Below are 22,106 nucleotides of genomic sequence, written 5' to 3' on the forward strand. Positions count from 1 at the left end.
GTGTACTATGCATAGATGATTGTGGAGGGGCAGCAAGTACGATGGGCGTACCAAAATTACGTTGGGCGTACGTGTCGGATAACCAAACCCTAATTTTCGGACTTGAGTCCTATTTAAATGTCCTTAAGCCCATTGGGCTAAACCCTAAAGAGCCTCCATAGCCTTAGAACATCCTTCTACTCCAGAGAGAGCTTGTGAGACCAATTTGAGCTTAGAAGGGGTATTGGTGGCCATTTTTAGTGACATTCAAGAAGGAGAAGTTCTCAAGGAAGCTTGTAGTGACATTGACCTTCAAGAATCTGCATCAAGATCACCTTGAGGAGCTTCTGGAGGTATAAAGCTTGCACCTTTCCACCTTAATCACTAGATCTAGCTAGGTTGTTCTAGTTTTCTCCCCTTTGTTGATTTTGGATCTTCTCTTGTGGGTTGACCGACTCCAAAGGATGGGAATGTTAGATCTAAGGTCCTTTGGTCCGTTTATAACATAAAAATGAAGTCTTGGTGGGTGTTTTAACCTCATGCATGGGTTAAGAACCTTAAAAAGGTCTTAATGGGGGTGTTAGGAACAGATGAGTCATGCAAAGGTATAAAGTTGCCAACTTTATGCCATAGGTCGTCTTAATAAGCTTAGATCTGACTTTTGGATGTGAGGGAATCAAGTATTAAGCAGTTAATGGAGAAAGTGCTTAATTTTTTAGTACGCTGGGCGTAACCTAGCGTACACAGCGCGTAAGTCCCAAAGACTCAGTACATTGCGTGTACCAGCGTGGTACGCTAAGCATACGCACCACAGATAGACTTGGATCTGTTTGGGGCCTTTGAACTGTTGGGCCTCAATAGGTTATTGGGCTAGATTTTATTTTGGGGATGGTGGGGTAGTTTATCTGTTTCGGGCCATGGATGTTATGATTGCGCCTTATTGGTCCATGAGGTCCATTAATGGTTTTTAGACATGGACTTTGGGCCCATTAACAAATGAAGAATATTTGGGCCTTTGTAAAAGGACTTGGAGTTTGGGTTTCCCTTTGATTATGTGAATCCCTAACATTGGTTAATATTATTATTTAGCATGGGAGTTTATGGACAGTTAGGAGGGCAGTTTCGGATTCTTCGGACAGAGGTGAGTCTTCTCACCATACCAATGGGTCTAAGGCACCAAGGTCGGCCCATTTTATGTTAGGTTATTATGTATGTTATTGCATGGAAGACCCGGGGGGAGCTCGTGGCAATTGGATATAAGACCATGTAGGGTAGCCCAAGGCATTCCCAGGTTAAGACCATGTGGGGTAGCCCATGGCACAATGGTATAAGACCCGGGGGAGCCCACGACATCCTTACAGGTTTATGTTTGTGTTATGTATAGATAATTCTGTGATATATGATATGTTATGTGATTATGTATGTTATTGCATGGAAGACCCCAGGGGGAGCCCGTGGCAATAGGATATAAGACCATGTGGGGTAGCCCATGGCACAATGGTGTAAGACCTTGAGGGGAGTCCACGACATCCTTACAGGTTTATGTATGCATGGCTTATGTAATATAGGTAGCTTTTATAGCTAACATGATATGTGATATGTGGATTGTGTGTGTGGTATGCCCTGGGAAACTCACTAAGCATTAGTTTACTGGTTGTGGATTTGTTTCAGGCACTTCAGATCCCAAGGGTAAAGGTAAGGCGTGATGGCGCGACGTGCACTCTCTCTCAGGCATTTTCACGGGACACTCTGATGTTTGGAATAAAATTTGTATTTGACTTATGTTTTGAAAACAATTATAATTGGATTTCTTGATGTTGGAAATGTGTTTGATTATTCAAAAATGAAAATTTTCTTTCTAAAAAATTGGGTCGTTACACCTTCCTTGTCATCTGCCAACTAAGCTAGTCAGTTAACATAGACTCGCTATTGATTTGACTTGACGCCACATGTGTAGTGATTAATGATTGTCATTTATTTCAACCAACACCCCAAAACAACCTGTTTCATTACCATCACCATGATACCACTGCTTTTTATCATCGTATCAAGAATAGATTGCGGTTGGACATTAATAAGAATCAATTGGTGAGAAGCTCCTGAGATTGAAGAAGAAGTACTAGAATGTTCTCAGTAAGATTAGTTTCGGAAAAGAATATGTCTTCAAGAGCGCCCATGATTAGATCACTTTCGAGATATCATGTAAGATATGGAGCTCCGATGTTGCTTTCATATCCACTCCTGCAACTGTAGATGTTGCCAGATTCGAAAACGAAGAACCCAAATACATACCCATTTATCAGTACCTGCGATAGCTTGACTCGCAAATTACAAAAATACCCTTCATTTCTATCATCTACTACAGGAAACAGGTGTTACGGGGACCAGTTTCTTCACGTGTCTTCATATGGATCAAAAGAAGTATTTGATTATCGAAACTGCAAAAAGATTAACGATGGGTCCTAAAAGAAATTTAAAGGTTCAAACTTTATAGATTTAATAGATACTACTACCAAGGGTATGGACTTGAATGTTATTCAAAATTTGTCTAATAATGAAAACGACTCAAGAAAATGCGATCAAATTGTGTTTCCATGGCTTAAATCTAAACCGGGTATCTGTAAAAATGTTGATGTAGCAAAGGAGAAAGATAATAAAAAGCTATTAGGGTTTCTAGTTTTAGGGAACTTTTGTAAAAATGATGCTTCTTCTTCTGTTGTTTCGACCTTTACATCAATTGAAAAAAGAGGGATCGATAGCAATGTAGCTTGGGATGATGTGATCGATGAGAAATGGATTGATGGGGAAGAAATATATGCAGAAATCAAGAATTTCAAGAATCATTTTGATTTGAATTCATGTGTGACTGAGTATGATGAACAGTTAGTTACACTTACAACAAATTGAAGGGGTTTGATCTATGGATTGTAAGAAGAAATGAACTCTCAAATGGAGATATGATAAATGATGATGTAGATAGTGTTCTTCAATCTGTCAAGCAAATTTTTCAGGTGGTTATCTGTATATTTAATGGGTCTTCTCATTTGGTTCGAATCTCATCCACCATGTTTCAAGTTAACCAATTATTTAGGTCAATTAATTACACTTATGTGGCAACCGACATGGACTATTTTTCATATATGTGGCATTACGTGACATTTTACAACTGATGATTAGGAAGGGTTTATCGGGCGACCCCTTAATATTTTTTATAATGACCTTTTTAAAACGGTAACATAAAAGTCTGTACTCCTAAAAAACAAAAAAAAAAGTCATGAGAAACCTTTTAAACCAATATACTAAATATTGTTGGGCTAGAGTAACAATAACCTTGCTTTAGAAGAGTTATATAATGTAATAAAGTCTTAGAATGTTTGTAAATAGTTATGCCTTGAATACCAAGTTTGATAGCACAACCATAGTTGTTTTGTAAAAATGGTGTCCAAAGGATGTTAGGAATGTTGCGGACTCAAACAATGATCGGTGAATTATGAAAACCTCAAAAGCATCACATTCGAGAACTATCTTCTACATCGATCCTTGCACATAAATTTGACTTTTGATGATACAGACATGTTCAAATACGCACTAGGATCACTTTTAGCAAGCTATGCATTCCAATATTCCATACCAAACCCTTTGTTACAACAAATAATATAATTTTAATTAATTCATATCATTTTTTTTTCAAACATTCACATCCAAACACCCGCTTAATTATATTTTTGCATGCTAAAACAATTTTTACTGACATATGAGGGTTTATAATCATAGGCGGATCCAAGGGGATCTCGGGGTAGCCCGGGATACCCCTCAAATTTTTTTTGGTAATGTAATTTTTGTTTACGGATTTTTCAATTTTTTTCGGTAAAATGTATATATATATATGTATCCTAGAGGTGGCAATAGTGTCGTGTCGTGTCGGGTTCGTGTCGTGTCGAAACACTAAACGGGTTGAAAGTGTTTGACCCTAACCCGACCCATTTAATTAACGTGTCGTGTTGTGTCAACCCGTTTATTTTTGTGTTGGGTTTCGGGTTAGGGCTATACCTTGAAATATGCCGTGTCATGTGAGGTTAAAAGATTGAGCATGTTGAAAGAATAGGAGTTAGATAGGCGGAGAGGAAAAACTAATAGTTTGGAGGCAGAATAGATGAAATCATAGCAAGTTCAGATGACAAAATTAAAAGAGTGGGAGTTGGAGAGGCGGATGAAAAGGTCGCGAGGATGTGAGAGTGGTGAAAAAGACTGGGTAGTTTGGGAGAGAATGGAAAAACTGAAATTAAGTCTTGATCTAGACGGCTAAGTCATTTCAAAATTACAAAACGACTCAATTCGAAGGTTTTCTTTTACTTATGGTTTTGGTTTTGTATCTTTCTAGTTTATTTAAATAATTCAAAGTTTTGCATATAAATAAACGGGTCATTTTCGAGTCATATTCGAGCTGAAATTCTCAACCCTAGCCTTACCCGTTTAATTTTCGTGTCATGTCGTGTCAACCCGTTTATTTAAATGAGTTGAAATATCTTACCCAAACCCGTTTATTTCGTGTCGGGTTCGTGTCGGGTTTCGTGTCGTGTCAATTTTTGTCACCTCTAATGTATCCCTTCAATTATAAACACAAGCAAATAGTAGAGTTACTGGTTAAAGTGTTGCCTTTTCAAAATAAAGCTATCAAGTTCAATTCTTGCTCCTTACATATTTTTTGTTTATTTTTGTTTTATAACTATTGTATCCCACATCGTCAAACATATGTAAACTCAACAATTTTTGTCTATTATATAAGCCTATTATCCTCATACTAAATTTGATATCTACTTTAAATCCCACATTGATTCAAGTATCAAAATATTCCTCAACTTCATGTTTATATAACTAGACTTCAGGTTAGTTAATGATTCAATTAACGTTTGGGTTTAAAACCAAAATTGAACCGGGGAAACCCAAGTTCTCCGGAAAAAATATTGGGTTACCCTAAAAATAAAATTTGGATACCCCTTTACTTTGATCCTGACTCCACCACTGTTTATAATGACCCCTCGATCATTCAAACGACTATCAAAAAAAAGTTTTTTAGACAATTGCTGAAATTCCAACGCACAAAATACATAAACTAAAGTGATGCGGGCCAAAGTAGGAAAAACGATGTTTTTACTTTTTACCATGACCCCTCAATTCCCCAATAGTCTATTTACTTTTTTCCTATCATAGACAAACAAAGACAAAAGACGTGAAAGAAATATACACGACTTATAGGGAAACCTCACAATCGAAAGCTTTTTCCTCTTGTGTTAATAGGAAAACTTAGAATGGCTACTCTTTTACGTCTCTTTCTATAAATATTGGCATTTCCAACACGATAGGGGCATATTGGTCTCTTCCTTTTGTTTTTACTTAAAAACCAAAGTCTAATAGAATAATGTCCTTTTGAGTACGAATTTGTCACCATAAACATATCCATCAACTCTATGACATTCTAACAAAGTATCCATTAACTCACTAATTGAATCCACATAAGATACGTCTTTAAATGCAAAAAAGAAAAAGAAAAAACACAACTTATTATGGCATCATTCCTTTGTAGACAAAGTAATCTATAGTTAGCAACAAGATCCTACAAGGTGGGATCTAGTGTCCATTGAATTCAAAGCAAAGTACACCTTCTGTTTCATCATGTACAAGTCACTAATGCTTCATTTCTTTTGCTTATTCAGCTATTGCAATCGTAGGATGATTTGAAGCCTCATTCACTACTTTAGTGACCTAACTACCAATTACTTAAACGTAATTTTAGCTCAAATCTTTCTATCTTAGGGTCAAGATCAAAATCCTACAATTAGCAAAGAATCAAAAGCAAGGTACAACTACTACCGTACAATGTACAAGTCATTAAAGCTTCAATTTGCATGTACTTTTTAATGGAAGATAAATGATTTCTACCACATGACAAGACACGAGGACCAAAACAAAAATGATGAAATCTAGTCATTATAAGGTCAAATAAATCCAATCAACATGTACCATTACTAGAGAAATATACAATCATTTATGCACAATGTGCAACATTTACACATCTCTTCTCCATCTTCCCCGCCATATGTAACCTTGGTATGTAACAAGTAACGTGCACCGATCGGTTCCATCGTCAATATAATTTTAATTAATTTTCACTGTTAGGAAAACCATACATCGACTTGTCGATTCTAACTCTCTTAGGCCGGAGGGAGTGATGTCACACTCCCTCATTTTACCACACTCAAAGAGTGGTATCCTATGGAGAGGAGCGCTCCCAAGAATGGCCGCAGTCCCCAAACCGTATAGAGGGGGTGGTGTTCCACATGTCAAATAGGCGTCATGTCATCCTTACCGCATTTTACTCCCTCTAGTTTTACTATTCTTATAGATTCTCACGTTTTTACTGTTAAAACATGTACAGACTTGTGTATGCAACCCTTAACATCCCTACCAACTCATCCCACAGTTTATGGATTTTCACGTATTTACCGTCACGTCAGATTGTATTCTTACGTTATTTATAGATTTTTACGTTCTTACAATTACGTCAGACTATATTCTTATTTTATTTATGAATTCTCACATTCTTAGTATTACATAAGACTGTATTATTACTGTTATTTAGGGATTCTCACATTCTTAGTATTACGGCAGACTGTATTATTACTGTTATTTATGGATTCTCAAATTCTTACTATTACGTCAGACTGTTATTTTTGGATTCTCAAATTCTTAATATTACGTTAGATTGTATACTTACTATTATTTATGAATTCTCAAATTCTTATTCCTACTGTTATTTATGAATTATTAAATTCATATTATTATGACATGCTGCATTCTTACTGTTATTTATGGATTCTTAAATTCTTACTATTACGTCAGACTGTATTCTTACGGTTATTTATAGATTATCAAATTCTTACTATTACGTCAAAGTGTATTATTACTGTTATTTATGGATTCTTACATTCTTACTATTACGTAAGACTGTATTATTACTGTTATTTATGGATTCTCAAATTTTTACTATTACGTTACACTGTATTATTACTGTTATTTATAGATTCTTAAATTCTTACTATTACGTAAGACTGTATTATTACTGTTATTTATGGATTCTCAAATTCTTACTATTACGTCAGATTGTATTACTACTGTTATTTATGGATTCCCAAATTCTTACTATTACGTCATACTGTATGATTCTCAAATTCTTACTATTACATCATACTGTTATTTATGGATTCTCAAATTCTTAATATTACGTCAAACTGTATTCTTACTGTTATTTATGGATTCTCAAATTCTTAATATTACGTCAGACTGTATTCTTACTATTATTTATGGATTCTCAAATTTTTACTATTACGTCAGACTGTATTCCTACTGTTATTTATGGATTCTTAAATTCATATTATTATATATATCAGTCTGTATTCTTACTGTTATTTATGAATTCTTAAATTCTTACTATTACGTCATACTGTATTCTTACTGTTATTTATAGATTCTCAAATTCTTACTATTACGTCGGACTGTATTATTATTGTTTTTTATGGATATTTATGGATTCTCACATTTTTACTATTACGTAAAACTGTATTATTACTGTTATTTATGGATTCTCAAATTTTTACTATTACGTCAGACTGTATTCTTACTGTTTTTATGGATTCTCAAATTCTTACTATTGCGTCAGATTGTATTCTTACTGTTATTTATGGATTTTCAAATTCTTACTATAACATCAGACTGTATTTTTACTGTTTTTATGGATTCTCACATTCTTACTATTCTTACTGTTATTTATGGATTCTCAAATTCTTACTATTACGTCATCCTGTATTGTTACTGTTATTTTTTGATTCTCAAATTCTTACTATTACGCCAACCTGTATTCTTACTGTTATTTATGGATTCTCAAATTTTTACTATTACGTCAGGTTGTATTTTTACTGTTATTTATGAATTCTCAAATTATTAGTATCACGTCAAACGTATTTTTACTCTTATTTATGGATTATTACATTTTTACTGTTATGTCAAACTGTAACGAAAAGAGGGTAAAACGTAAAAACATAGTGGTCCATGACTGGCAGCAAAATGCGGTCATCCGTAGAGCTAAGCCTTGTCATGGGCAGCCGTAGGACACCCATCTTCCTTTGATGGGGACATCGTTCTTCTTAATGCACATGAACCCATGTTACTCTTGTCCCTAATTATCTAAATATGTAAAAATATGGAAATTCATATATATAAATATATATAAAGAGAGAGAGTGAGAGGACATGTGAGATCAATCTCAACTACTTGCAGGAAGGAAGTCAGTTTCACATATACAACTCAGAGAAAATCAACCAAGTATATTAATGTTTGTGGGGCCTACAAGCACCATCTGTACAATGGTTGGCATAGGCATTGTCCTTGCATTGTACGACTCATTATCTGCATTAATAACTTGTACTTTTGAACTATAAATAAAGGAAAAACCATTGTACAAATGAAGGTGATCAAGATTCACATGGCACATGAAAATATCTCGTATTTCATTACCTGAAAAACAGATTTTGAAACCCTAATAAAATGCTAAATTGACGTGGAAGTCAACAAAAACTATAAATCTAGTCAAAAAGTCGAGCTTTTTACGTGGAAAATTCCTTGATTTATGTATGTTGATGTCATATAATAGTTAGATTGATGTCCTATAACGTGTATTGTAACTTTAGATAAATGATAATTAAAAAATATTGGAGAAAATGACTTAATGTGGTAAAACTATAAATGGGTGTTTCTAAATGATGTTTAAAAACGAAACGAGGGTGAATTTGTAATAAATTGAAACTTAATGAGGAAAGCCTCGATACACTAATTGATAATACCTCGTACAAATAAAAAGAAAATCAAAATGTAATTTGCTTAAACAAACCTTGTACATCGTACAAATCAAATGAAATATCCGAAGGCGATAAGCCAAAGCGTTGTTTAAAAAATCGGAATCTGAATCAACATTTGGAAAATCTAAAGGAATAGAAGTATCAAAAAGTTATAGCACATGAGAATGTCTGAATGATTCCCCTTTAAAAAAAAAAAAAAAAAAAAAAGTATCTTTGGATAAAATTCACGCACTATAACCAATAAAAAAGTAAAGCAACAATCTTTTTTTTTTATCTTAAGTAGTCAATTGTATAAAAAAGAAACAAACGTACAAGATATGTTGTGAAAATGATGTACCCTTTTACCTTTTCATCCACATGCTCTCTTTTTTTTTTTTTTTTTTTTTTTTTTTTTTTTTCTAACAAGCTTTTTAGGGATGTGTATGATAAAGATAGTGGGGCATTCTCGTCTTTTTGGATGGGTAGAAAAAATTGCAACTTTGTCACATTATATCCCACAAATCACACATGCGAGCATGGAATTTTGAAACAACAATATTTTTTAAATTAAATTTGTTGTTCGACAAGCTTTCTAGTGATATTTCTGATATTGAAGATGAGAAGAGCATTCTCGTCTTTTAGTCAAACAAGAGATCAAGAATGAGTAAAAATTTCAACTTTTGTTACAATAAGCCAAAAATTGCACAATTGAGCATGAAATTTCAAAACAAAAATGATGATAAAACCTATCTTTTTTTAAATTAAATCTTTTGTTCAATACAATTACAGACAATATTTGGGGGGGGGGGGGGGGGGGGGGGTTACATTTTATAGGTCATTGGGTGGTTTGGAGTGTTGTTGATGTTGGCCATCGATTAAGCTTAATTGTCGCCTCACTCTAGCAATTTGAGCTTGCACCTACAAAAGGGTAAAATGGTCATTTTACTAAGAGTCAGATGATTCATTCATCGGGATGATTTCTTTCACATCTTTATTAGGTTTTGGTTATGGAGTTGTCAAAGGTCATGTGCTTTTTCACTAGTTGGGTTTTGGAAGAATGTGCAAAAGGATCAAATATCACATGAAATCGATAAAAAAAAAAAAAACCAAATTTTACACTTAATTCCAAATTGGGAAAAAAATTAAACATAAGCAAGAATGTTCACCGATTTTTAGTCATCAATAATTTAAGCAAACAAATCATATGCACCCCATTAAATCAAACAATATCCACTTCCCATTATCCAAAATCTACCAATTTTTAGATATTTTTTGGATCTACTTGGATTTTGTTCTACATGAATTAGAGGAAAGTGGTTTGTTCATAAAGTGAACGTTTGTATATTCCTTATCTCATTCTTTTTTTTTTATATTTATTATTTCCTCAAACAAAAATAATAGATAAAGAAAATGTTAAATGTAAATACATAGCAACAAACTTTCATTTATTTGTGTGTTGTGACACCCTACTTTCATTTCATTCAATTATAGCATTCTACTTTTGAAAAAAAAATTATTTTATCATTGGGTTTTGTTGTTTATCAAATAAATAATAGTTTTTAACATTAAATTTTATTTTCAATGAGTAAGTTAAAATACTATAATGCAAAATGGTATTTTTAATTTTTTTAATCTAAGAAACAACATATATAAAGGAGGGCTCACGCACAAATCAAAGAGGCAATGTGCTATACCTCATACTTAAAGGGGTAAAATTGGGATTTTGCCAAATAAAATAGCATCTTATTAGTAGAGGGGTAATTTTTCATGTCATTCTTTTCCTTTTCAACTTCATCAACTAAGAATATGCTTCTCTTTTTTTGTAACCCTTCATTATCTTCAAACAAACTAAGAAATTTAGATTTAGAGTAAATTACACAAATGGTCCCTATGGGCTATGGTTTAGGGTAATCTGTGCATTTGGTCCCTAACTTATTTTTTTAACTCGGAAGGTCCCAATGGTTTGTTTTTGTTACGCTCTTGGTCCCTGTCTTACCTAATAAGACTATTGCGCCCTTGATTTTTTTAAATTTATTTAAATAAACACACCCCCAACCCCACCCCTCACCTTATCTTACCTACCCCACTATTTTTCCCTTTTTAAATAATAGTCTTTTTAGGTAAGACAAGGACCAAGCGCGTAACAAAAACAAACAATAGAGACCTTCTGAGTTAAAAAAATAAGTTAGGGACCAAGCGTGCAACTTACCCCAAACCATAAGGACCATTCGTGTAATTTACTCTTAGATTTAAGTTTAACACCTTCAATAACATATGGATAACATACATATCAAGTTCTCATTTGTTTAACTTTAATAGATTTTTGAATAACATATATTGGAATTGGATTTTCTTATCAAGGGTTTTCTTAGACTTTGCTTCTTTGATTTAAGCATGTGCCATTTATGTGTTTGTGATGTGATTTCTTAAAGGGTTAATCTCAAAAAAGACTTTATATTTTGTGTTTTTTTTTCGGATTAAACCTCAAATGTATTTTTTTCCTGAAAAAGGCCTTGTATTTTTTTTCATTTTTTCCGAAAAAGCCCTAAACTTTGTACTTTTTTTCGGGAAAAAAAAAAAAAACCCTCAACCTTATAAATGCTTCCAAATAAACCCTCAACTTTTTTACTTTTTCTCAAAAAAAAAAAACCTCACATTTTACAATTTTTTTTGGCAAAAAATGAATAAAAGGATCATATCAGAAAAAATGAAAAAATACAAGGCTTTTTTCAGGCAAAAAATTAATTTGAGGTTTAAACCGGAAAAAAAACACACAAAATATAAGGTATTTTTTGAGATTAACCCTTAAACTCAAAATTCATACAGTAAAAAGTAAAAACTACTATATCCTATATAACGATATTGTATATTTATATACATATTCTGAAATACTTATGGTTTACAAATTTCCCTCATTATTTTTTTTTCATTACTTATGGTGTCATTTTCTAAAATATTTTCTAAACAATATTTATCCAGACATGACTTAATGATATTAAAAAAAAAACAAAACATGTATGAGTTGAATGATTCAGATGTTATTAAGAGACAAAAAAAAAAAAAAAAAAGATCATGGTTACCTGTTGTCGAGCTGCTGCAAGTTTTAAAAGCTCATCTGCTTCAGAAAAATTTGTAAACCACTGTGTAAGAGGATTATCTTTTGGATCGAATTTCTTCCTTTTATCTGCATCCTCAACTGATACTACACCAAAAAAAATAAAAAAATAAAAACAAGGGCATTTAAAAGGGTTAAAAGGGTCATCAAATTGGTTAATTTGGAAAAATGTTCTTAAGAATAAAACTGAAAGTAGAATTTTAGAATAGAAACAAATGAAATGAAAGTATGTTCCTATTTACATGTCAAATCAAAATGACAACTCACTCACCAGGGGGTAAGATTATGCCAGGTGGCAGTCTAGGCACAATGACAGCTGGATGATTCTGAACACGTGCAAATAACACCTCAGATGGCTCACTGAAGACAACTTCATCATATGACTCAACAACCACTGGTTTTTTAACAGACATGGAACCCGATTCATCTTCAGGATATAACTTCAAATGATGATATCTGTAAAATGTGAATGTTTTCAATCTATCAAAATTGTAAATTGTAATTAATTTATGGAAAGAATAAGAAAGAAACTAACAAGTGTAGTGGTTTCTCACAAACATCATTGTGAAAATGAAGAGTGATAGCAATTTCAAATTCACCCCATCCAGATTCTGATAGCTCAAATGGTGGAGATTCGACTACTCTCATTGGATTATTGAAACTGGAATGCAATTGGAACACGACCCGTTTAACTACTACACTCAAATCCTCGTTAGTTGCTCCTCTCACATAAACTGTCCATCTGTGAGATTGATACCTAAAAGCAAAAGATTATATCATGAAACTACAAGTTTTGGCATTTAGTTCAACGCCTATCAACAATCGCTAGAAAAAACTTTGAAAACTCACTCGCTTGCTTTCTTTCCGAGCCAGAATGCGATGTTACCATAAACAATTGGAACGCTAAATTCGATATCTTTAAGCTTCTTGACCAAATTCTGCACAAAGACACGTACATGACTTATGATCAGAGACGTTAATTCTTCAACATCTAGACTCTATTCATCAAAGCTTTCACAGAGATTATAAATCAGCGATTAAACTATGCCCAAATGCTAGAAAACCAAGGGAAGAAAAACCCTTTTCGTTTAAAGTTTATTGCTGGATTGATTGAATGATGTTACTATGGTGAACAATACGGAGCTCTCGCATTATGTATTCAAAAGTAAAGATTGTACCTTCTTCTCATTATCATCGGAAGATCTAACCATTTTGGTGCCCTGTGATTTGGGGGTAGAGGGGGTGACGTCCGGCTGCTGATTCGATGAGTGTAATTTAGATGAATGCTGTGGCATGTCCTGAAGAACTCGTATAAATTGCCCTAAATCAAGAAAAGGAATTAGGGCTTTTTTCCGATGGTACAACGCTAATTTGCGTATGGGAAATTGCGAATTGCACAATGGAAGGTCTCAAACGAGGGCGTTTTTGACATTTTAGCACAATTTATATTTAAAATTACCGGATTGCTAAATTGAATAAATTAACCAAATGTTTATTTATTGAAATACCAAGGAAATAATCAACTTTTTTGGAATGTTTTTTTTTTCTTAAGAGGAGTTGTTTGGTCTAACCCCTTGTATACCGGGCTCCGCGATGAATATCTTAGAGAAATTTTGCAAAGAATAAATGGCGTTCGATTCCGTTGAGTTCGAGGGTTTACGAGTCAGTATTTCGTTAATTTACTTGTAATTGTATTTTTATAATGTTAACCACACACAAAAAAAATAAATAAAAACACTATAATATGAAGACACTTCCGAAATACAAATAATAGATTCGAAATATAACATTAATTCAAATCTAGCATCTTAGGCAGCTACTTAATTAGTGTTAGTAATGACACAAAACATTATACATAAGTAGCAGTATATTGGACACTTCGGAATACTCTTTATATTCTACACCAGAATACGAAGAACAAGTACAAAATGTGTAAAACAGTTTGGATCATAACGTCAAAAATTATGGAATGATATTTAGTGTAACACCGTAAATTTTCAAACAAATGTTTCATTTGAAATCATATAATTCTCATAACACATTTCACAAAAATTTCATTTATTTAGTTTACAACTTGCAACTCCATAATTGTTTGGTTAAAATTCAGGATCCTCGAAATATAACTCTTTCATTGGTATGTACAATCAAGCTAGTGCCTTCCCGCGATCTTGAGAAAACCTGAAACAAATATCACATGACACGGTAAACATAAAACTTATTGAGTTCCCCAAAATACTACACACAGCTCATTAGCCACTCGAGGCTATAACACAGTAAGACCCTCCGGTCAATGTGTCTCAGTGGGACCCTCCGATCCCATAACTCGGGTGGACCCTCCGGTCCTAACTCAGTAAGCACAAAATAATACACAACATAAATCACATAGATATAATGCAGGATATCTCAGTACTTAATATAAACACATAAAACATCTCAGTCACACAAAAATACCACTCATGGTAAGTATAGTGAGAAGACTCATCTCGGATGATGAACAACCCCTATAAACGTTGCTGCTACACACCGACCTCTAACTCTGAGCCAAACTCACAATTAACCTAATTAGGAACTAAGTCCAAACTCTAACTCATTAGGTCTAAAGGTAGTCCACTAACCAGCCCATCCATAACCTAAAACTCATTGGGCCTACCAAGGCCCAATAATAAATGGGCTCTCCCGAGGCCCAACTCTCAAATCTAAGTGGCAAGCCCAACTCAAGGGCCCAATGCACATACACACACACATATGTGTGTGTGTGTGTATATACATAATCCTCTGGTCCAAAACTCTATTGCAACAAGCCCAAAATCCAGGCCCAAAAATAAGACTTAGCTCAAAAGTCCACAGTGAGGTTACGCGGGGCATACCTCCCTTGGTACGCTCAGCGTACTCACGAATCCAGATTAACCATCGGGGATACTGGGGTAGTACGTGGGGCGTACTAGAATTACGCTCAGCATACTCCCCAGGTTCACTCTTTCTACTCATTTGGTCTTAATCAGTTAAGACCTTGACTCAAATCACAAATCTGGATTTCCTAATAGCCCTTACTCCATAAAGTCAGTGACTTTAAGCCTTTGCATGGCTGATATGGTCACAAACACCCAAAATACTCACTTTCTTAACTTAAAATGCTCATAACTCATGCATGGCTTGATTTCAACATCCAAGGCTTGATTTTTATGACACAACACCACTAAATACACTCAAATGGGGTTGGTCATAGTCTCTGGAGCTCAATAACTCATAAAGTCTACAGCTTTGGGATAAAAACCCTAAAAATACTCTAATATGAAGCTCAAAACAAAATAGTGGGAAAGCTTGGAGCTTTATACCTCATGATGAAGCTCCCACCTTAGATATGCTCAAATCCAAGGCTTGGACTTTCACTCGTTCTTCTCTAAAGCCCCTTCTTTACTCCAAGAACACACAAAATCACTTAAGGCTCTCAAATGGTCACACACAAGCTCAAGCACGAGGATTAGGGTTTAAGAGGGTTTAATGAGTGAGGATGGTGGCGAGGAATGAGGCCATCTCATTCTTTATATAGGGATACCCCCCAATTAGGGTTTCTCATTCTAAGCCTAGTACGCCCAGCGTATTAGGTGGCTCTGCTTAAAAGTCACACACATGAGTACGCTAAGCGTACATACACGTACACCCAACGTACTCAGCTGCCACCTTTCTCAAATGAGGGACTTATCCTGCCAAAACTTCAAACTTCCATAGCTTCATCGATGTAACTCTGATTCCAATGAACCGCATACTCACGGAAAGGTGTCGAGATGCCCTACGCTTCTAGCAACTCGTTGCAACCCCGAGACTTCCTCATGCCCGGGTTGCAGCCCACAAACCCTAATCTCAGACAATCCGAAACAGGATGTTACATTTAGTGTAATTTTGAAAACGTTTTCTTTATGCCTTTTTTAGTATGGTCACATTTTCAATGTTTATCTTACAATGTCTTTCAAACATGCTATTGTTGTGGATATTCTTGATAAACTCAAGAACCGGTCATCGTACGAGACTATTTTCAAACAAACATGTTTTGGTAGGTGGTCAGATATTAATATTCGAGAAGGGACCCCTTTGCTTTTACATTACATATTCTACAAAAGAAGTTGTCACAAAACCTCGATGTGATGTAGAAGAAATGGTTTTTGAAGTGGGGGAGTTCGAGTTGACCATTGGATAAGGGAATTATGCTTTGTGACCGACTTCCGATTTAGGAACAACTGAAAACTCAATTGCAGACGATATTTGGAAAGCATCATGAACTTCTCCATCCTATATATATATATATATATATATATATATATATATATATATATATATATAAACTCGAAAAATAACGTATCCACCTATGCTTTTAAGGTAAAATACTTTTTATATAGTATTATACTTTTTGACATTTTGTGTTTGCTAATATCGTCATACATAATTTTTTTTCATATATAGATTCTAGAGACTTCTTTATTAAGCATTTGGTTTGGTACCAAAAAACCGAATCTGGTCTCTCGGGTCATTGACATGGTCAATGCTTACTCAGTTATAGAAGACTCATTGTTATGTGTTTGTTAATGTGTATTGGGTATGATTATTTATATATTTTTCTAGTTTCACCCATTTGTATAATGTTGTTAACAATTGATGTAAAATTGTATTAGGAAGATAATTAACCCATAGAGAAGTTAGAGCCAACACTAGATGAGAGTCATGTTGTTTGGTGGTGGATTAAACGTGATGATTTTCCATGATCACCCGATACCCGGACATCATCTCTTACACAGTTACCTCCCAACTCAACTCATTATGAGCTGACACAAAAGTAGGCATGACGAGATGCAAACATAGGTCCATATCCATCAGACTCACAACCACCACCAAAAATTGGATCTGTTGTTGATAAGGACAAATCATCCTGGAGTTGAAAAAGGATCTTCACGAATGCCAGAGGCAGCTGCGGGCACATGAAATATGTATGCTTTGTGTTAATAAAATAGTTAGGGTAACATATAGATCCTACATTGGAGGAGAAAAGTACACTTAATAATATAGGTACCACATACGACGACGACACCTCATGGGGTTGGAGGTACATTTTTAATTTCCTTTATGGTATACCAGTTATTATGTTGTTGATTATTGAATAAATGAAACCATTACCTTATGGTAGGGTGATATAGTTACCCATGTACAACATTTTTTCATAAAGGATTATGGTACACCCTAGGATGGTTGTTGATCACATAGGTTTGAGGTACATATTATATTAGATACATACTATACTTATTGTTGCATAGTTGAATGCTTAATTGTACTTAACCTTGTATTTATGTAGGGTGACGTTATTAATCATGTAAAGCAACCTACCCCATGAGATAACAGTGTACTGACGCATGAATTTGTATAGCCGGATGAGCTCATTCCACAACCAAATTACTCGAACCACCATTGGAACTTAGGTGTATACAACAAGCAACACATCTTTCATATGGTTGAAGTATCCTTGGATACAGACGAAAAGGAAAGACAATTCATGCGTATGCCAAACGTCATTAGATGATTATATGAATGATAGAGTCTAAAGTCTTTATCTGAATCAGGATGCTTCACTAATTTTTGCTCACCGGTTTCTCGTCTATAAACTGCTCTTGGAGTTTTAGGTATGTATATATGGACTTTGAGGTCGGCTGGGTAGAATATGATGTAAGTTTTATATGTATGTTATCATTACACAATAAGTATTTAGCTAGGTTGATTACTCCTTATACATGTGTTGATCGACAATACATCATGCTATAGATTTCCTTGTTTCTTGAGAAAAGGCATGAAGATGTGTGACATTCCCCATTTTTCAGAACCAATTAAAACTTTTTCTTTACGATTTTAAAATATCATTTGTCTTAGTTGTGGAAAATCTCGTTAAACAAAACATCTTAAGATTACAAAATATTGTTTCAAAATTACAAAACATTAAGGATGTCATAATTAAATATCCAACATAGGTTACAACATCAAGACATAAGGTCTTGAATACTGTTACAGGCTTGTCTCTTATTTCACTCGGCATACTACTTAATTTCCAGCATCATTAGTTCTATTACATGTAATGTATATAAATTGAGTAGGTTGGGTTTGGGAAACCTGGTGAGATATATAGGGTTTTCAAGCCCATAATAATGTAATGATATTAAATTGTATTATTAATCATGAAAAAATAAATAATTTCAACAATATAGATATATGAATCCAACGTAAATATCTATAAAACATTCTACTGGGACATACCCGGCCCAATCAGTTCTCATAAATCCTAGCTCAACAATTATCTGGAAGAATCACCTAACGTGATAAATCGTTTGATCAGCTGTTTGACTACACATCTAGGTGAGTCCTTGACCAGTTTAAGTCTTTTAAGGCGACCAATATTTAGAGTACTTGATAAATATGGTATCATATTTTATCTACGTATGTGGGTTATAAGTACATACTAGTAACACAATTCACAAGACTGTCTAGAAAAATCAAGTTTTGACATCTCACTCTGGAAGATGATCCAGACGTACTTGCCAGTTGTCTGATCTAGACATGCCAATACTGACTATCCAAAAGGAAGAGGACTACTACGCTCCGCTTTAAATCTCACACGTTACCCAACTATGAGACTTTTCAGTTATTCATCTTACTTCGATCTAAATATCATTTATAAGTCTTAATTTAAATTTGACAAGGCTATAATAAAAGAAAAACGTCTTCAAATAAAGTTTCCTGATTTCACAATACTATTATAACTTAGTAAATAAACTCAACACAAAAATACATATATTAAACAGTTAACATATAAACAATCCTTCAAACGACAAATACTTATGATAAATAATTTTATTATAATTATGAACTTGAAATTAACTACGTACTCGCCTGATTAAAGGTGAAAGACTTTAAGTTAAATCTACACCCCATATACGCTTCATTTTTCTTAAAGAACCTAGAAAAATATTATTATGTTTCGTCATCATTAATATAATTCGCGATTATAATTAAAGTTTATTAGATTTTATCTATAATCCCAAACAAAATATGACTTATATCTGATAAGGAACAAACGGGTAAGATCGTGTCGGAGGTAGGATCTGTTTTAGCATATAAAGATATAGTGTTTGGAAAATCCACTTTAAACACTTCACTAATCTTACCTTGTCATCATTCATGTAAGTAGATCAATCGGTATAATGATTGGTATTACTGATAAAATCTTATTTATATGTTCATAATAGTGATTACAAACATAAATATAAATTATATTTAAAGCACGGTAAGCATAACTCAACCTACAAGTTGTTTAGCGAAAAACCAGAATTTGCGCGTGCATAACTTTAAAACAGAAAACTCTTTTTCACCAGGCGTTTTGACGCTCCAGAGCTTCCCTACTAATGCCTAAGAAGTACTAGAATCATGTAACACCGTAAATTTTCAAAACAAATTTTTTATATTTAAAATCACATAATTCTCATAATATAATTCACAAAAATCTCATTTATTAAGTTTACAATTCAAAACTCCATAATTGCTCGGTTAAAATCCAGGATCCTCAAAACGTAACTCTTTCACTGGTGTGTACAATCAAGCCGATGTCATCCCACGATCCTGAGAATAACTTGAAACACATAACACGGTAAGCACAAAGCTTAGTAAGTTCCCCAAAATACCACATACAACATGTTAGCCACTTGAGGCTATAACTCTAAAAGACCCTTCGGTCAATGTGACTCAGCGGGAACCTCCAGTCCCACAACTCTGATGGACCCTCCGGTCCTAACTATGTGGACCCTCCGGTCCTAACTCTGAATAACACATAGCATATCATATATATCACACAAACAAATGCATAACTCAAGTAAGCACGTAAGACCCTCTGGTCACACATAAATACCACTCAAGGTAAAGTATAGTGAGAAGACTCACCTCAGTTAGCAGGTAATCGACAAGCACTCGAAAATCTTGGACTAGCCTCCGCCTAACACATAAGACAAGCATCTCAATCATTATCCGTCTTATTACCCTTTATACCTTAACTCCTATTTTCCTCTTTTAACCCTCAGAATGGGTAAAAGACCATTTTACCCCTCCTTGGCCCCATCTGCCCCTTACTGGTCCACTCAAGAAGTCAACAGAAGTCAACCTGGGTCAACATTCCATGTTGACCTAACTCGCCGAGTGCACTCCTGTGACTCGCCGAGTCCCCTCGAAATCTCCATGATCTTCCTAGGGTTCGCTCAGCTCACTGAGTTGACTCCCAACTCGGTGAGTCAACATTGGCCAAGACTATTGGGTTACACCTGCTACAACTCGTTGAGTCATCCCATGGACTCGGCGAGTTGGCTCCATTGGATTACTCATTCAGCCACCTGAGGCCAGATCTGTAGCTCTAACTCATAGATCTGACCTCCTACTACCTAAAAGTCGCATAAAGGTCTGATCTTGATGTCCATGCATGGTGTATTTTGCATTATAAACCATAAAAACTCCCTTAATGGTTCCTAGCTTCAAAACCCAACGGTTGCTCCACCATGGCTTCCCACTTTTCAGACTCTCTGGACCCTCCAAGGTCCAGATATATGCTATCAGCTCATAATAGGGGTTTGATGCATTCGAAACCCACCAAGAAGGTAATACGAGCCCTAATCCATAAAAGAAAGATCCACTCAAATAAGGAAGAAAGGGGTCCGAATTGATACCTCCAACTGATGCTCCTTGATTGCAAATCGCAGATCTACAACCTCCTCTGTCCCTTTTGGCTTGAAACTGACCTCTTCCTTGCAAGACACCCACCAAGAAGCTCAACATGGCTCTCTTTCTTGCTCAAATCACTTAGGACTCATTTAGGGTTCTCTCCTCTGAAGGGTAGCCGCAAATGAGGCTAACATTTCCTTTATATAGGCCCTAACCCCTGGAAATTAGGGTTTCTCGGCCCAGCACCTACTCGGCGAGTCAGCTCTTTGACTCGTCGAGTCCAATCATTAAATCCCACACGGCACCCGACCATACTCGGCGAGTTGGACTCCCAACTCGTCGAGTCACTCCATAAACTTCAGAAATTCAACCATACAATAATATACCTGAAATTTCGGATGTTACAAATTAATCCTTGAGGATTCGGGAGACATTGGAAGTGATTGTGAAGGAATTAGGAAAGAAAAATGCTTGTAAATGCTTCTATTTATAGGGAAATTCATAGGACGTGTCGTGCCTAGGCGCGCCGTGTCCTATCTGATGGGTTTTAGCCATAAGAACTTTCCTATGTGCGCATGCAAAACCCTAATGCTTGGATCTAGGTTTTCTAATTAAACATGCTTTGAATCCAAGACTTCTAATGACTAATTAGGTATAAAACAATACAAAATCAGATCTAGAAGTTTACCTTTGAATCTCTTGTTTTGATCTTGTTGTCTTGGAGCTCTAGAGTCACAATTGTCACTCCTCTAATGGCTTACAAACATCAAACAACAATGAAGATGATTTAAGAGAGAGAGAGGGGAGGAGGAAATCGGCCAGGGTTTTCTTACTTGAGAAGAGATGCCAATTTTCCTTTGCCATAGGGTCTATTTATACTTTTAGACTCCTTAAGGGTTTCACCTTAAACCCTAATTGGATAATCCTTTCCTTAAAGCAATCCAAATCCTTACCATAGATAAGCCTTGGACGATTTTGAGCTATCCCAAGCTCTAGAATCCGTCCAATCCTCATCTCTTAAGGATTTACAGTCTAAAGTGTAACTATCAAACAATTGACAGTTTATACCCTCTTATTTAATTAATCTCTTTAAGTCACCAAATTAATACTAATTAATTTATGACTTATATTAATCAAATACCAATATTATTATTCCTTATATTATTCTCATAATATATTAATAACATTTATTCTCTCATAATAAATCATCAAGTTGCTATGGTGAAGGCAACCCAAAAGGACCATGCACAATCGGGTCAAATACTTGCCTAATATAGTTGCAGCCTTAGACACTATTCCAACAGTCTCCCACTTGGATAAGTCTAGTAAGTATATGCACAAGTACAATTCGATTTGCAATCATAGCTCTCAAAGACGCTGTCAAA

General features: G+C 34.8%; 1 protein-coding gene across 1 annotated transcript; it reads right to left on the minus strand.

Moving 5' to 3' along the window:
* Positions 1-9,531: 9,531 nt before the first annotated feature.
* LOC145070134 (transcription initiation factor TFIID subunit 14b-like) lies at positions 9,532-13,390 on the minus strand. The gene is made up of 6 exons (XM_079017078.1): positions 13,164-13,390; positions 12,835-12,923; positions 12,521-12,742; positions 12,257-12,441; positions 11,951-12,072; positions 9,532-9,788 (listed from the first exon to the last, which is right to left on the minus strand). Exons 1-6 carry the CDS (start codon positions 13,278-13,280, stop codon positions 9,699-9,701), a joined length of 825 nt encoding a protein of 274 aa, XP_078873204.1. The 5' UTR covers positions 13,281-13,390; the 3' UTR covers positions 9,532-9,698.
* Between the last annotated feature and the right edge of the window lie 8,716 nt (positions 13,391-22,106).

This window comes from Lactuca serriola, chromosome 8 (genome assembly GCF_051521515.1).
Source record: "Lactuca serriola cultivar US96UC23 chromosome 8, Lser_US96UC23_V15, whole genome shotgun sequence".
Lineage (NCBI taxonomy): Eukaryota > Viridiplantae > Streptophyta > Magnoliopsida > Asterales > Asteraceae > Lactuca > Lactuca serriola.

Excerpts from the sequence above, each read along its gene's own strand:
- LOC145070134 (XM_079017078.1), bottom strand. The coding sequence starts at position 13,280 with ATGCCACAGCATTCATCTAAATTACACTCATCGAATCAGCAGCCGGAC. Across the intron at positions 12,442-12,520 it reads TGTGAGAAACCACTACACTT|ATATCATCATTTGAAGTTAT; the intron begins GTTAGTTTCTTT and ends CACATTTTACAG. Across the intron at positions 12,073-12,256 it reads TGGCATAATCTTACCCCCTG|TATCAGTTGAGGATGCAGAT; the intron begins GTGAGTGAGTTG and ends TTTTTGGTGTAG.